Source organism: Mobula birostris, chromosome 7 (assembly GCF_030028105.1).
Source record: "Mobula birostris isolate sMobBir1 chromosome 7, sMobBir1.hap1, whole genome shotgun sequence".
NCBI classification, from domain to species: Eukaryota; Metazoa; Chordata; class Chondrichthyes; order Myliobatiformes; family Myliobatidae; genus Mobula; species Mobula birostris.
In genome coordinates this window covers 133,085,936-133,104,120 of record NC_092376.1, presented here as the reverse complement: position 1 = coordinate 133,104,120, position 18,185 = coordinate 133,085,936, and the positions used below count along the sequence as shown (strand labels likewise).

Here is an 18,185-nt window from a genome sequence, read left to right as displayed (position 1 = left end):
CCAGATTGATTCCTGGGATGGCAGGACTTTCATATGAAGAAAGACTGGATGAACTGGGCTTGTACTTGTTGGAATTTAGAAGATTGAGGGGGGATCTGATTGAAACGTATAAAATCCTAAAGGGATTGGACAGGCTAGATGCAGGAAGATTGTTCCCGATGTTGGGGAAGTCCAGAACAAGGGGTCACAGTTTGAGGATAAAGGGGAAGCCTTTTAGGACCGAGATTAGGAAAAACTTCTTCACTCAGAGAGTGGTGAATCTGTGGAATTCTCTGCCACAGGAAGCAGTTGAGGCCAGTACATTGGCTATATTTAAGAGGGAGTTAGATATGGCCCTTGTGGCTACGGGGATCAGGGGGTATGGAGGGAAGGCTGGGGCGGGGTTCTGAGTTGGATGATCAGCCATGATCATAATAAATGGCGGTGCAGGCTCGAAGGGCCGAATGGCCTAATCCTGCACCTATTTTCTATGTTTCTATTACATAACACCCAATCCAGTATAACTGATTCCCTAGTAGGCTCAATGACAACTGCTCTAAAAAGCCATCTCTTGGGCATTCAACATAATCACTCTTGAGATCCCAATAGACCTGCATGTTAAAATCTCCCTTGACTACCATAGCATTGCCCTTTTGACTTGCCTTTTCTATTTCCTGTCGTAATCTGTGGTCCACCTCCCAGCCACTGTTGGGAGGCCTGTATATAACTCCTATCAACATCCTTTTAGCCTTGCAGTTTCTTAATTCAACTCACAAAGATTCAACATCTTCCAATCCTGTGTCACATCTTTCTAATGAATTGATGCCATTCTCTACCAGTAGAGCCATACCACCCCCCTCTGTCTACCATTTATCCCTCCAATATAATGTGTAGCCTTGGACATTCAGCTCCCAACTACAACTGTCATTCAGCCACGATTCAGTGATGGCCATAACATCATACCTGGCAGAGGATGCGATGACCCCTTTCCTGTTAGACTGTTTGAGGTAACTTTGTGTTTAAAAATTTCTTCTTACTTCTCTTCTAATATTTGTATATTTATATATCTGTGCACTTTAAATGCTACTGTGACACAGTAATTTCCTTTGGGATCAATAAAGTATCTATCTATTCAATGGGTTTTCTGCCGTGAGGAACCTCACTATATCAGTTGCTGGACCCTCGAAACTCTCTACCAGTCTGTTTGTTTATATTATCTGAGTACTGTCATTCATCCAGTAACTGAGGTGTCTGCTCAGCCGAAGACTCGTATTCTTCTTCCCCATTCAGTGTGGGCTTGACTCCAAAGAATATTCTCAGCCTATGATAACTTTGGCTCTCTGCTTTTATCAATCAGTAATAGCCAAAACCAGCTCAGAACTTAAATCAACAGCTGAAGGACTTATTAGACTTCTCACAGCAGACAACTCTTTTCTACACTTTGCAGAAATGAGAACAACAAGTCCTTAAAGTCTTCACCCTCAGCTATGTTTCCCCCTTCTCTATAGATGTGGACAGGCCATAGCTCTCCCTCTCCAGGTGCCCTTATCCTATCGGGCAGCATGACTTCAGTCACATCACTGGTAGTCTGGACCAACACAACATCTGTACCAGCTGATAGGCAAAAATGGTGTTCTTCGAGAATTCGGACATCAGAACATAAGCATTACCTGTGGATACCCTCTTTGTATCTCACCAGACCTTAATCCCTGCAGCAGCCATAATAAAGTACCTTAATTATGGACCACACTTTCCACAAACACTAGTTTAAGCATTGGCTTAAACACACAAATAAACTGCTTAATCAATTCTTATACAGCATTCAAGACCAGGGGAGCCCCCACAAATGCAATCCACTCACTGGGTTTCGTACACAAACTTGGCTGGTTAGTTAGCTCTAACAACCACATGACTCAGTGGTGAGGACATTGTCGATAAGTAACACACATTTAGGGTCGGTATCATATGGGTGTAAGCAAACAGGAAAGTTAGGATATTCCAATTAAGGAACACTGACTGTAGCAAATGCAGTGTAAATACTGCAACATACACAACTATCGGTTGCCAAGAAATGTCAGATCATACGCTGGCATAAAATTATAAAGGAAATTATTTACAATTTTTTCAACTTCATCAGTTAACAGGAAAAGAAAAAAGATAAATTACAGTTAAACCAGTCCAATGTGTACATAAATGTTAGAGCTCATTTCTGAAATAGTTGGGTGTATCGCTGTACTCAGGCGCCGACCTCACGCTCTGCATGAAGGACAATAGCCAAGAGTTCAAACTTCCCTCAAGGACCATCTTGAATGAACTGGCTAACTCAGGAATGTAGGCACTTCTTCCTTGGAACCATTCATCTTCACAATCCACTTCTTACAACAGGGCCTCTCCTTCGAGCAGCATTCTGCAGGTAACTTCCCTTGTGCCCCGGTCTGCAGCTCCTGACAGAAGACCCCAAACCAGACTACTGTCCTCTGGAAATCTGATCCCACCCAGCTCTCCCAAAACTTCCCTCGTATCCCACTGCAAGGAAAGTTACAACACATACAAGACAATCCTGATTGACTGACACTACAATCCTAAATTGTACAAAATGGCTATTATCTTTACCCAAAGCCAAAACACTCTTACTAATGGGACACACTGCTTTTGTAGAAAGCTGCTAAAATAAAAATACCTTACAGCATTCTAACCAGGGCATTACATATAAAAAGTATGAGAAATACTTTTATTCAGAAGTTTTGTATTCAATGAATAACAAAGAAGCTCTTAATCCATACATGTTCAGCTAACTTTAAAATATTGTAGTGCAATATTATCTTACAGTAGAATCTTCATCATTTGCCATTGCAGGGGTTCCACCTACCCCATCATACAATGGAAACTAGTGGATGAATAATGAATATTTGACTCTTACGGACATTAATATTCATGTACACTGGCTTGAATACAAGTAATATTTCGAACTTGTTGATGATTATGAAAAGAACCCTTAAAATATAAATAAATTATCTGGATGAAAGTAAGTATGCCAATAATAGTGTGGTGGATAGCACAGAAGACCGGATGAAGGACACAATGGGATATAGATCAGTTGCAAATATAGCTGGAAAAAAGGAAGATGGGAGTTAAACCTGGCCAAATGCGAGGTGTTGCACTTTGAGAAATTTATATGTGAAGAGACAGTACACTGTTAAGGGATTTTGTGCCCAAGTGCGTAGCTGGGTGAGTGGGCAGATGCATGGCAGATGCAGTTTAATGTGGATAAATGTAAAGTTATCCACTTTGGTGGTAAGAACAGGAAGGCAGATTATTATCTAAATGGAGTCAAGTTAGGAAAAGGGGAAGCACAACGAGATCCAGGTGTTCTTGTACATCAGTCACTGAAAGCAAGCATGCAAGTACAGCAGGCAGTGAAGAAAGCTAATGGCATGCTGGCCTTCATAACAAGGGGAATTGAGTACAAGAGCAAAGAGGTCCTTCTGCAGTTGTACAGGGCCCTGGTGAGACCACACCTGGAGTACTGTGTGCAGTTTTGGTCTCCAAATTTGAGGAAGGACATTCTTGCTATTGAGGGAGTGCAGCGTAGGTTCACAAGTTTAATTCCCGGGATGGCGGGTCTGTCCTTTGTTGAAAGATTGGAGTGACTGGGCTTGTATACTGTGCAATTTAGAAGGCTGAGAGGGGATCTTATTGAAACATATAAGATTATTAAGGGATTGGACATGCTGGAGGCAGGAAGCATGTTCCCACTGATGGGTAAGTTCAGAACCAGAGGCCATAGTTTAAGAATAAGGGGTCGGCCATTTAGAACGGAGCAGAGGAAAAACTTTTTCACCCAGCGAGTGGTGGATATATGGAATGCTGTCCCCCAGAAGGCTGTGGAGGCCAAGTCTGTGGATGCTTTCAAGAAAGAGATGGATAGAGCTCTTAAAGATAGCGGAATCAAAGGTTATGGGGATAAGGCAGGAACTGGATACTGATTGCAGATGATCAGCCATGATCACAGTGAATGGCAGCGCTGGCTCGAAGGGCCAAATGGCCTACTCCTGCACCTATTGTCTATTGTCCCTGAAGGCAGCTACACATGTCGATTTTAGGGTGATAAAGAAGGCACAATGGCATGCTTGCTTTTACTTGCTGAGAAATTCAGTTCAAGCATTGGGAAGTTATGATGAAGCTTTATAAAATTCTAGTAGACTGCACGTGGGTTATTGCAGACAGCTGTTGTTGCCCCATCATAGGAAAGATGTGGTCGTTTTGGGGAGATTGCAGAGAAAGGTTTACTCGGAAGCTGCCTGGATTAAAAGGCATGTGCTATAGGGAGAGTTTGGGCAAACTTAGGTTGTTTGCTCCTACAGAGTGATTTTTCCCCTCCTGTTCCTGACTTGCACCCACGCTATCTCAGTAGACAATCTGTCATGATGTCCTCCCTTTCTGCAGCTAGGCCACACTTTCAAAACATCCCACTGACTGCAATTTTGACCTGTCAACTATCTTTCGCACAGCCTCTCTACATGCTGCATCTACCTGTGTACCAACTGCCCCATCCTCTGACCTACCTGTGGTTTGCACCTCCTGCCAAACTAGTTTAAACTTGTACAATTATCTCACAGTTATCAATTTTTAAAAGAGACATGGTGGAATATCAATAAATCACTTTTGCATTCATAAAAATTAGACAATATAAACACAGTAGGTATACAATTTTAACTGCATCAAACTTCCAATAAAATTCTTCCTTTAAAAAAGTAGAGAAACTCATTGAGCTACAGAAATAATCAGAGTCAAACAGAAAACCATAAATCCAAGCATCATATGATACATGATATGTAATAACCACTGTTTGAACAAATCAACCCTGAATTTGAGTTTCAGATCACGCAAACACAAAAGATCCCCTCTCACTATGACATTGCACATATAAATTCCGTTTTAATTTATTGAAGAAACCTGAAAATAACTGACAATTCTGTATGTCACCTGGATTTTAAAATACACAAGGGTAAAATCAGTAAGGCAAGTCAACTTTGGAGGTAATCCCAGTCTTTTGATTCTGAATAAAGTAAGGAAAATAAAGCCACAGTAGACATTTTTATAATATATTTAACAAATAGGTATGTGTCTCATTGGGAGAAACCTTAATGACATGTTTTGAAAATAAATTAAAAAATGGAGATCCAAAATTTCAGTGCATCATGTTGTGCAGGAAATGATAGCTGGTTAAAGGAGATCACAGTTTCTATTGTATAAAAAAGTCTTTTCAAAATAAATGTTAAAAAATTATGTTCTATTTGCCGCACAAAGCAGCAGACCCCTCAGTAGACCGATCTGTTCTTCTAACTGAGGTTTCAATGGTCTTCCCACATCACTGAATACTCGGCTGTAGAATTCCTCCATATCTTTCAAAACTTCTTTCTCAGTGATTACATCATGTGTTGTGAGCACTGGAGGAATATCAGATAGAACATATTTCAACCGCTCTGTGATTGAAATTCTCAGGTGACCTAAGGAACACATTCAAGATATATTACAGAAATACTTCAGCAGAACAATACTCAAGACAAACAATAATGGAGAATAAATACAAGTATCAAATACTAACTTTTTCTGGCTACTCACCACCCTTTCAAAATTGAACCACGTCCACAAAGAATTGAAATGAATTTAGAATGACTGGGAAGAATCATATATAACATACCAATACATCATGATTGCCATCTCAAATTATTCAAGGCACAATCAACATTTCCCATTGATTAATTGTTGGATATCATCCAAAAGGTCAATAGGAAAATATTAACTAAACCTCTCAGTTTCCTTTGCTGCCTCCAACACTTAAAGTTCAATGAATCAAATAAAAGATGCGAGGCTTATAGATGAAGGAAGCACCCGTTTGTTGTTTTCTAAATAGGCACCATGCAAAATAATCTAAGCGAGTACTGGATAAAGAACCTACTACTTCACGGTGTAGTTGAGGAAGCTAGGTAGTTACATAGATAAGAAATATACTCTTGGTTTAAAGAAACTTCTTCTGAATTATTGGATTATAAGTATCTTATACTTTTTAACAATAGTTCTCATTTTCTCTGGAAGTAAAATATTATCCCCAATTACATTATCCCAGTCTTGGCTGACTGCCTCCAAATTCAGTGAGGGAATCTGAAAATGAGACATGGATGTTACTGGACTCTGCACTTCCTTTATACTTTTACACAGAAAGCAAAATATTTGTTTTACACATTCAAAAAAAGAGCCTAAATTCTAGTTCTGACCTATTGAATTTAAATACAAATTTGTTAAGCTACTACTTGTTACACCATCATAAAATTGTTCTTATAAAAACTAATCTAAATTCTAGAAGTATTTTCCAGCCTACACAGGTGCAGAGATTTTGCGTCTTTGTCTTATTCTACCAATATGTATAACAATAGAGGCCCTTTGGCCCATCAGGTCCATGTTAGCTACTGGAAGCATTCAACTTATTTCCCCTACACTCACATATTATTCTCTCTCACATATTCTCATCCCTTTTGAGTATTTTTGCCATTTAGTTACACTAAGGGGTAATTTATAGTTGCTAACTAAATTAACATCTCACTGGAATTAGGAAGGAAATTAAAACGGACCTTGAGGGGAAAGTGTAAACTCCACAGAGAAAGCATTCAAGGTCAAGATTGAACCTGGTTACCCAAACCTGTGAAGCACTACCTCTGTGCCACTGCCCCAAGACGCCAAGGGTTTAGTGTTTACATAAGTGTCAGCTACACAATAAATTGAAACTGTAAGAAACAAAACTACTTACGTTTTGTCACCTCTTGATAGCTTAGAAGCAATAAACAAAGAAGGTGGACAAATTCATCCCAATATTGCCATTTGCTTGAATGATGGTCCTGAGAAAATTTGCATTAATACATAGATTGCTGTTACATTGCTTATAAAACCATAGCCACACAGCATACAAACAGGTCTTCCAGCCCAACTCATCCACACCAACTGTGTTGCCCAGTAAACTAGTCCCATCTGGCTGCATTTGCCCATGTGGCCCAAGGTACCCCTTGTGCTTTTTTAAAATCTCTCATCTCTGGTCCTAAACCTTTGCCCTTTTGTTTCTAGCACTCTCTCACTGGGAAAAAGACTGTTTTCACCCTGTCTATGCCCCTCATGATTTTACATACCTCAATCCCCTATTTTCCAGTGAATAAAATTCTAGTTTATGCAACCACTCCTTGTAAATTGGGCTGCCAAATATTAGATGTTGTTTAAAAAAACTGAAACAAAATAAAAAAAAAACTGAGGAAAAAAGTGTACTTACATCAGTGTCCAAGGGAAATTTTGCATATTTAAGAAAATGTAGCACTTTTCCCAGTGACATTGGCAGAGCATTTTGTTTTTTAGTGCAATGGTCGAAGAGAAATTCTAGCAACTTGCAGCGTAGGAGTTGGCTCTCCATACTTGTTAACAACGTTAATCTTCAAGGTGTAGGGAAAAATACAAGTTACATTTAAACAGTCAACAGATACAGCCTATAATGCTAACTGTTTGTATCATTTTCAAATTGTTAATTAATATAAATAAGTTTCTTTGTTTACCTGTGTGATCTTTCAGAAATATAAATGAAGTGTTGAAATATTGCTTCTGCAATTTTATTTGAGCTGCAGGTTGGTGACCTGTCTACTTCTACAGCCAAAGTAAGCATCTTCTGAAGAAGACAAATAACTCTGGAGATTCAAGCAGTACAAGTGACAAGCACTGATTAGATTCAGATAAGGTACAGCGCCACGTCACAATTTGTGTCCTTAAAATTTCTCATTAATTACATTGATATTTCAGTACTGAAGCCCTCATATAATAAACACATCTTTCAATGTGCTAGCAAAATTCTGAGATTTTAGTACACATTCTATGTAAATATGCAATTTGAATTCTTAACATATCACTTTATTAAATGGACCATGCACACATCAGCTGCAGCACAAAATTAAAAGTGCTGCTGATTCCCACACATTTACATTCAAGGCACATCAAATGAAAGATGATTATTAAATGACTCAAGTAATGTCAGCTATACAAAGAGAGTTCCAAATTACATATGAATAGAAGACATGCTAGTAATTGGGCATAGTTACTGCTCCTTCAAATAATTGGAATCAGATAAGTGCCTGCACTGAGAAGTACCAGAATTAGGAACCATTCAAACCGACCCCTCTCTTCCATCAACCATAACATAATTTAGTGAAGATGTGATTTCAGACTTCCTTCAGATGCCACTTATTTCAATTTTTTTCCATCATTTTGGTCCATATCTCACCAGCGGCTTAAGTTACTATAATGTCTAAAATTTTCTATTTTATGTCCATCACAAACCTACAAGCTCATTAATATGGGTAACAACATATTGAGACATTTTACTGAAATTTACTTTGGATTCCTAGTGTCCACCACCGGATGGTTATTAGATGCTGATGATGTGGGGCTATTTTCCTCTTGAATTTCTTCAGAGTCCTTGGAGATAGTATCAATAAGCCATTTAATGACACTCCTGCCATAGAAAACAACAATATTTTAATTTATCGTTATTCACTTGCTGAATATGAAAAACAGAACATTAACTTGTTAGGAATCCTGACTGAGATTAGATGCAGAATGTTTTAAGTAATTAATTCTCTTTCTCAAGTAAAGTAATCATAAACTCCCATTTTTAAAGGCAGGGTTCTAATTTCCTTTTATTTTTAACTGCCTAGCTTAGATTTCCTGAGGAAATGGAAAGGAACCATTTAGATAAGATATAGAGTTATTCTGCTGTACCTTCCTAAGAAGTTTTATGGATGACATCACATTTTATGTTGATGGCCATGTTTGATATATTTTAATGAGCAGTACAGTTGTAATCACAGATCTACAACTACTGCAACAACAGGGATTTTTTAAAACTCATTTTTAGGATTTACTGTCCATCGGTGGTTACACTGAGATGTTTCGATACAACTAAGAACTTTGTTTTAATGGATAGTAAGGATGTGTGAGTTGGAGTTACATATACAGATTTCCTTTTGTAAACAACAGGAGTAGTTGGATTTTAATGACAATCATATATGTTTTAAAATAGTTTGAGTAAACTATTTTATTCTAAACTCAATTTAAGCATTCAAATTATCAGTGTGATAATGAATGCACATTTTCCTGATTATTAGTTCAGGTCTCTGAATTAATATCGACTATGTTACTGCAACCTGACATGGATGTTTAGGTTTGACGCTAACCTTTTGTACTTGAAAGGAAAGACTTAAGGTGAAAATCTGAAAAGACAGGTTGGTATTCGGTAAAGTAAAATGAGTTTCTTAGCGTATTACAAAGGCTAGTTCTACTGAAAGATCATTATTCAAAATATTGACTCAATTTCTTTCTCTGTAGATGCTGCTGTATATTTTCAACATTTATTACTTTTTTTTGTCCAGACTTCTAGTACATTTTTGTTTTTCAAACTATGAAAATTTGCCTTTAAACTCACGAGAGAGCATAGGCCATCAACTTTTTGCTGTTGATGTTTCTGTAGCAGGCAATTTCTTTTTTACAAGGTCGAGTTGCTAGCTTGATGCTCAACCCAGCATGGATGGAAAGTGTGCACGGAAGCCAGCTGGATTCGAACTCGGGACCTTCCACCCCAAAGTCCAGCGCTGATGCCACTACGCCACCAGCCAGCCAAACTAAGGACTAACTTAAATAGATCATTCTTCTACATCTTCAGGATGCTGTAGTTCATTTTGAGAGTTAATTGACATCAATACATCCAAACTTCAGAAATGAATATGATGTGCAGATGCTATTATGCCATGCATTTAACACTTGCTGATGGATCTACCAATGTACTTAAAAATATGAGTCTGTCAACAAATTACTGTTTTCTTGGTAATAAAATGAATAACTGTAGATTTGAAGAGGCTAAGGGCAAATACCTTACATTCGAAAATTTATCATCACAGGATAGAACAGACTTGGCTATGGATTTTTGGGGCATGTCATGTTTCAGTTGAAAATCATCTTCAAGAGTTTGAACGACATACTGCAGAAACAACAGTTGATTACTTCTGGCCAGTGAATCATTCTTGTGATGGCCCTTGAAATGCACAGACACAGGATTAGATAAGGACAAAGTTAAATGCATTTATTTTTGTTCATTGGCTCAAAAATAGTACATTGTACTTATTTTTACTTTTGTCTTCAAACTAAAGAATGCTATCAACCTTGATAAATCAAATTGTAGCTCCCTCTATTATAGAATATAGAGATTTCTGTGAACAGTGGCCCTTCCATTCTCATGATACCACCCAGCAGGTAACTTTAATTTGAAAACCAGAATAACGAAGTCACTAATATAGTTGATTGCAAATGGGTATATTTTTGAGGAATTCTTTTTAGTAAGTCAGAATTCCAAAGATTCAAAGTACATTTATTATCAAAATATGTATGTAGTATACAACCATGAAATCTGTCATTCTGCAGACTGCCACGGAACAAAGAAACACCATGGAACCCATTCAGAGAAAACATCAAACACCCCATGTGAGGTCCATGTAGACCACAAGGCCCCGTTCAAGCTAACGCCATTTTTCAGCTTTCGACCTACAACCGAAACCTTTCCAGTCCACATACCTGTCCAAACATCTTTTAAAAGTTGTTATTGTATTTCCCTCATCTAATTTTTCTGGCAGCTTATTCCACATACATTGTCCCCTTTGTGTACCCTTTCCCCACTTACAATGGCAGAGATTTTACTCTTACTGAAGAAAGATACATCTTCACTTCAATCTTAGCAGCAATTCAGCATCTCATCTATGTAACATCCAGAGGTGATAAAAATGAAGGAGGTATGAAGTGTACAAAAAATGTAAAATAAATTTAAAAATTGCTAAACTCTGCTTCTTTCTAACATTTTAACAATAATAATTGTCATTTTTAAAAAAGCTATCTAAATTACCTTATTCTCCACATGATAAGCCAGTAGTTCCCAATCCCACTGCACTGTGGAAATATTTGCAGGATGTAGTCTATTTAAATATAATGAAGCATTTATCAGATCTCATTTTATTAAACAGTCAATTGGTCAATCACTAAACACATACTTTGTAACTTGCAACAGCTCATGCAGTAAGCTCACAGCAGTCAATTGATTTTTTTTCCCCCTCAGACGCTGAGGAAAGAATAGTTTCAATATTTTTGCTGAATTTAGCTAGCTGATTTTGGGAAGCTGAAGACCAGGCACGGTTTTGCATTCTACCTTATAATCTTTGTGTAAGAAAAGGAATTCTGCTCATTATTGACATCCCAATGATGTTTGATGGAAAGCGACATTATGGCTGAAGTCAGAAGAGCACAAGACAATCTCCTGTTCAAAAACTGTCTTTGTAATGAGGGTCAGGAGACTGCTTGCCTTCTTAACCACTTTTTGGACTTGTCTGCTAACTTTTTTGAATCCTGCACAAGAATACCTAGATCTCTCTGAACTTCACTCATTTTCAATCTTTCTCATGTAGGTAACAATCTATCTCTTCATTCCTCTTAATGAATTGTATGATGCCACACTTGCCCACAGGTAAACTCCATTTGCCAAGTTTTTCCCCAACCATTTAATCTATCTATCTCCTGCTGTAAAAATAAAATCACAATGTTTTCGCAACATGTCCTTCAATCTATTTTCACATCATCAGCAAACTTGGAAACAGATGCAGCAAAATAACTAAGAAAAGGTCCCTTTAGGCTGTTCTGCCATTCATCAAGATCAAGAGTTATAATTTGCCTCAATTGTATTTTCAGGGCACTCTCCATCTCCTTCATTCCTTTAGTATCATTCAAACATAAAAAGAGTACAGCACAGGAATAGGCTCTTTGATCCAGTATGCCTGCAAAGACCACAGTGCCAAATTAAACTAATCCTGCACGTGGTCAAGATCCATCTATCCCTGTCTGTTCATATACCTGTCTAAATTCCTCCTGCGTGTTGCTGTCTTATCAGTTTCTACCACCTCCCCAGGCGCTGTGTTCCAAGTATCCGAAATGTTGACAGTTTACTCATTTCCACAGAGAAGAGTCTCGGCCCAAAACGTTGACCGTTTACTCCTTTCCACAGATGCTGCCTGACTTGCAGACTTTGTGTTTGTGATATTACCACTGATACTGTGGAGTTTCTTTGAGGGATGCCTACCATGAAGAAGTTCAAATCTTTCCTTCGGGGGGGGGGGGGAAGAGAAGGAAGGGTTCAGTGAAACCCTCTCTCACTGCTCCCCCTGTGATCTCTGCTGCCCTCTGACTCACCTATATCGTATCATCTTGCACTTCTTCCTCCTCTCCCCCCACCTTCTTACTCAGACTTCTCTTCCTTTCCAGTCCTGATGAAGGGTCTTGCCTGAAACATCGACTGTTTACTCTTTGCCATGGAAGGCATTGAGTTTATCTGGAAGCGAAGCCCTGTTGTCGTCTATGTTGAAATGAGAGGGGATGGACTGTTTTTTGTTTGGTGTCGTTATCATGCAGTATCTCAGACACTTGAATATGATCGGCCGTTGGTGGTATGTAAACTGCAGTCAAGATCGCAGATGAGAACTCCCTTGGTAAATAGAATGGACTGCATTTTATCATTAGGTGTTCAAGGTCAGGGGACCATGAGTGTCACAAAACTGCCACATCAGAGCACCACAGAGTGTTTATCATGAAATACACACCTCCACCTTTTGCCCTTAAAGAATCAGTAGTTCGGCCCAACCTGTGTATTGAGCAGCCGATGATTGTCATATCTGGCAAGCTGGCAGTAAGCCATATCTTGGTAAAACACAGAGCACAGCAAGTTCTCATTTCCCTTTGATACATCAATCTTGCACTCAGGTCCTCAATTTTGTTCTCTAGTGACTACACATTTGCCAACAAGATGCTGGGTGGGGCGGTGGGGGTTCTCATTCCGGTGTTTCAGCCAAGTTTGTCCAACCTTTTGTTACAGCTAATACAATTTACTTAAGGTAATATTCTAGTGATCCTTCTCTTAGTGTGGTGAACAAAACTCTCATTATAAAATGATGGCCCTAGTTGTAGACACATCAGGCAGGAGCCTGTACGAATTTTCTAATTTTCAGTGAGTTCTTCTATCATTTTTCTGAACTCCAGAGAATACAGAATAAAAAATATGCTTTAATACTGGTACCTTTTTTTGGTAACTTCCAACTTGGTCAGAAAACACTACATTATTAGTGAATCAACCAGTGCCAATGTGTAAACAATGCTGGACATCTGTTCAAAAACAACAGAATGATACTTCCTGCAAGTGAACATTAAATGGATTGATGACACCAAGTTCAACTACATAAACTTTGATCTAAAAAAAACAAATTAGTACATACTGTTGGATCTTCATTAAGGTCATATAAGCAGACATAATAGTGCTGGAGGATTCATTGCTCAGTAGTATCTTCTTGATTGTATACTGCACAACTTTATGAGGCGGATAATGGTGAGGGGATACAAAATCCATCAGAAACTGAAGGGTCCCTTGGGAAAAGTTTTCATCAATGGTGCTGCTTATCATACTGCACTGTCTCTGAGAGATCAACTCTGGTTCCTTTGATTTATTTAGACAAGCTGTCGATGAATGAGAATTTTGATTTACCTGGTGTAGAGGAAAAACAAACATTGAACTAATTCATCAAGAAAAGCATGGTAGTTGCCAAGTTAATTTGAACTATTTGAAGCACCGACCTTCTGGTTTGTGGTATTGCTGCATTGTGCTGATTAGGGCGGTGATACTGACTAGGAAGGTCAAAAAGGCCACAAAGTCTATGCAAAACATAAAGACTACATATCACAGTTGGTAATGAGTTAGCTGATCTCACTAGGAGTGCTCTGATAGACCACAAGTTAGGCAAGCAAATCAGCCAGAGTTCATTTATCCTCTAGGCTGCCTTTTTGACACTGAGGCGAGGAGAAAAAAGGGGTTTGGCTTGGAGGCCTGAATTTTCAAACAGAAGCTGGCCTATAATTAAGGTTTATATATGAGTGGTGGACGTAGGGGGAAAGTACCAGATTGTGTCAGGATGGAAGGATAACCCAAGCCAGGCATCAGTGCTTTCAGGAACAGCCTAAACTAGTAAGAAAAATTTTGAAATATTAAAATTAAGAAAAAATTCTGCAAATTGCCATTTACACTAGAAAATTCAGTGTTAATTATAGCGAAGATTGATAATCTAGTATCCTCAAGACTTTGGTGGTGATGGAGAAGCAGATTTTCTAGACTATTGGATACTACTCCAATTATACCTCGTCACACTTTTACTATTATATGTACAAAAAATGCTCTGGAGAGCCTGGTAAGTTTAAAGAAAGCAAACAAAATGGGACCCCAGTGAATTTAGAGGGAGCATAGGAAACAGCCTGGTGAGCCAAACGCCAAACCAATGGAATTTTCTAACAGTTATGTAGTGGATTACTAGCATTTTTCTGTATAAATACTTGTACCTCTTCTCATTATCTTCTTCTCTTTACATTACTTAGGCTACATGGGCCAGAAATTACTCCTAAATCTCTGTCAACTCTGTGACCAGTTTAGTTGTTTAGAGGCTGGTCAGCTACATATTGATTTTCTGTATTAATATTTCTTCTGCTACAAACCCAAGAGCATACAATGTCTGCTAAAGGCAACCCTGAACAGAATGGGAACTCAGTATGTGTTATATTGTGTGAACAGAGAAGTTGATCTTAAGTCAATAGTCAGTCAGCAATTCTAACTGTCTCAAGCTTTGATATATAAGTGCAAAACTTTCATGTATGCATTACAATATACATTACAATGCTCTGGTTTTGCAAAGAACACTACAATTTAAAAATGTAGCAAATCTTTAAAGACATTTTGCTTAGTATTCATTGATCTGCAATGGCAATATCACACTCCATGATAATCTAAAATAATGAAGAAAAAAATAATTTAGGTTGTATCTCAAGTACTCTCCAAGAGCACAACTAATACCTTGTCAGGAGGTGAATGCAGGGTGGCAGATCTGTGCAATGCATTGCCACAGACAGCTGAGGAAGCCATGTCACTGGGTATATTTAAAGTGGAAGTTGATAGGTTTTTGATTAGTAAAGGCATCAAAGGTTATGGGCAGAAGACAGGAGAGGGATAATAAATTAGCCATGATGGACTGGTGGAGCAGATTTGACAGACTGATTGGCCTAATTCTGCTCCTGTGTCCTCTGGCCTTGTGGACCACCTATGTTGAAAAGTACCAATACATCATACCTCAAAAATAAATGACAGAGCTCTTACTTAAAATATATAGACCCAGAAATTCATCTGTACAACTGCAGGAAAACCAATAATGAAAATTGCACATCCAATTTCACCTATGCTTCTGAGAGAGCTAACATCGATCATTCACATCAAATGGTATTCTTGATGTGAGATTTTCCTGCACCCAGTGCCATTTCTCTGCTGCTCAACTTACCCAAGTGATTTAAATGATAGTGTCCAACATTCACATCCAGTGACATTTTCAACCGTGTGACTGGTGCTGTTCGTGCAGAGGCAGACTCACGCTCAGACAGAACAGTATTAAAAGAGACATACACCCCTCTCCCACAGTTATAGGCAGATTGTTGTGCAAGTCTTATCTCAAGTAGAATGAACCAGACTAGAATTCTAGTCACCCCCAGGAGGTTTTGACAGGTTTCACCTCAAAATTAACTGAACAAAAATGCCTGAAGAAGTACTGCAAAAAGGAGTTGTGGTGGCATGCTCGTTAGATCAGGAATGAGGGGAGAAACTGGAAAGTCGCTTGACAAAAAAGTGGGACTAGATACTTTTTCCAGCTTTCCTCAAGAGCGCTGACCACTGTAGTTTTTAAAAGAAATATAGCACAAAACAAACAACCCCTAGGGAGTGTTGACAAGGAATGAGTTTGAGCTTCAATACAATAATTGAAGAGCTTTGGCACCAAGATGTGGTGCTGGAATGTGTGCTGACACATGTGGGCTGCCTCCAGCACGTCGAGTCATAGAATACTGCAGCACTGAAGCAGGCCCTTTGCTCCATCTAGTCTATGCTGCAACATTAATCTGCCTGGTCCCATTGACCTGCACCTGGACCATAGCCCTCTACACCCTGCTTCTCCATGTCCCCATCCAAATTTCTCTTACATCTTGAAATTGACCCTGCACCCACCACTTCCACTGGCACTTGTTCCAAACTCATCACCCTTTGAGTGCAGAAGCTCCCCTTCATGTTCCCCTTAAACATTTCAACTTACACCCTTAACCCATGACCTCTAGCTGTAGTCTCACCCAGCCTCAGTGTAAAAAACCTACTTGCATTTTCCCTATCTATATCCTTATAATTTTGTATAGCTCTATCAAATCTCCCCTCAATCTTCCAAGTTCTAGGGAAAAAAGTTCTAATCTATTTCACCTTTCCTATACCTCAGGTTTTTCCAACATCCTTGTGAATTTTCTCTGCACTCCTTCAATCTTATTTACAGTTTTCCCATAGGTAGTTGACTAAGACTGCACACAAATACTCCAACATGAGGAATTCTGCAGATGCTGGAAATTCAAGCAACGCACATCAAAGTTGCTGGTGAACGCAGCAGGCCAGGCAGCATCTCTAGAAAGAGGTACAGTTCACTGGTCTCGGCCCGAAACATCGACTGTACCTCTTCCTAGAGATGCTGCCTGGCCTGCTGCATTCACCAGCAACTTTGATGTGTGTTGCACAAATACTCCAAATTAGGCATCACCAACATCTTAAACAATTTCAACATAACATCCTAACTCCTACACTCTGTGCATTGATTTATGACCACTGTGTCAAAAGCTTTCCTTATGACCCCAGCTACCTGTGACGCCAATTTCAAGGAATTATGGATCAGTATTCCCAGAGCCTTTGGTTCTACCACACTCCTCAGTGCCCTACTGCTCACTGTGCAAGTCTTACCCTGGTTTGTACTCCCAAATTTCAACGTTTCACACTTGTCTGCATTAAATTCCATCTGCCATTTTTCAGGCTGGTCCAGTGCAACCTTTGATAGTTTTCCTCACTGTCCACTACACCCCTAAATCTTGGTGTCACCCATAAATTTGCTGACCCAGTTTACCAGACTATCATCCAGATTGCTGATATAGATGATAAACAAAGACAGACTCAGCACCAATTCCTGCGGCACTCCACTAGTCACAGGTTTCCAGTTGTAGTGAACTACAACTTCAGCTTTCTGGTTTCTCTCACAAAGCCTATGTTTAATCCAATTTACTACCTCATCTTGAATACCAAGCAACTGAACCTCCCTGACCAAACCCCATGCAGGACCTCGTCGAAAGCTTTGCTAAAGTCTATGCAGACAACATCCACTGTCTTACCTTCATCAACTTTCCTGGTAACTTCCTCAACTAACTATAAGATTGGTTGGACACAGTCCATGCACAAAGCCCTAAACAGATCCTGTCTATCCAAATACTTTTATATCCAGTCCCTTATAATACCTTCCAATAACTTACCCACTACTGATGTCAGGCTCACCGGCCTATAATTTCCTGGCTTAATCTTGGAGCCCGTCCTACAATTCCACAGCACTGCAGCCGATGATTCAAATCCTTCTGCTACTGTCCGTGCAGTTTCTGCACCAGCCTCCCACAGGGTCCAAGGGAACACCTTGTCTGGTCCTGGGCATTTATCCACCCAAATTTGCCTCAGGACAGCAAACCTTCTCCTCTGAAATATGTATAGGGTTCATTACTTTGCTGCTGCTTTGCTTCCTTTCTATACACTCTGTGTCTGTCTCCCCAGTAAACACAGATGCAAAAAAATCCATTTATGATCTCCCCATCTCTTTCAGCTACATGCATATATTACTATTCTGATCTTCCAGAGTACCAATTCTGTTCCATGCAATCCTTTGGCTCTTAACATATCTGTAAAAACCCCTAGTATTCTCCTTCACCTTGTCTGATAGAGCAACCCTATTCCTCCTTTCAGCCTTCCTGATTTCCTTCCTAAGTGTTCTCTTGCATTTCTTATACTGTTCAAGTCCCTAATTTGTTCCTACCTGCCCACACCTGCAATGCAAACAAGAGAAAATCTGCAGATGCTGGAAATCTGAGCAACACACACAAAATGCAGGAGGAATTCAGCAGGTCAGGCAGCATCTATGGAAAAAAGTACAGTCGACATT

At 39.2% G+C, this 18,185-nt stretch overlaps 1 protein-coding gene across 5 annotated transcripts in view; it reads right to left on the bottom strand.

The window, feature by feature from the left end:
- Positions 1–2,329: 2,329 nt before the first annotated feature.
- The window catches only part of simc1 (SUMO interacting motifs containing 1), a 61,293-nt gene continuing 45,437 nt past the window's right edge, over positions 2,330–18,185 (bottom strand). For 2 of the 5 annotated variants that reach the window (XM_072263762.1, XM_072263763.1), the window contains 8 exons: positions 13,371–13,636; positions 10,961–11,030; positions 9,939–10,099; positions 8,405–8,524; positions 7,575–7,703; positions 7,298–7,454; positions 6,788–6,875; positions 2,330–5,489 (listed from right to left, as the gene is read on the bottom strand). In XM_072263762.1, coding sequence (XP_072119863.1) covers positions 5,266–5,489; positions 6,788–6,875; positions 7,298–7,454; positions 7,575–7,703; positions 8,405–8,524; positions 9,939–10,099; positions 10,961–11,030; positions 13,371–13,636 — 1,215 coding nt within the window. In that variant the 3' untranslated portion in view covers positions 2,330–5,265. The remainder of the gene's footprint in view (positions 5,490–6,787; positions 6,876–7,297; positions 7,455–7,574; positions 7,704–8,404; positions 8,525–9,938; positions 10,100–10,960; positions 11,031–13,370; positions 13,637–18,185) is intronic. The other 3 variants (XM_072263759.1, XM_072263764.1, XM_072263760.1) reach the window with 2 other exon arrangements.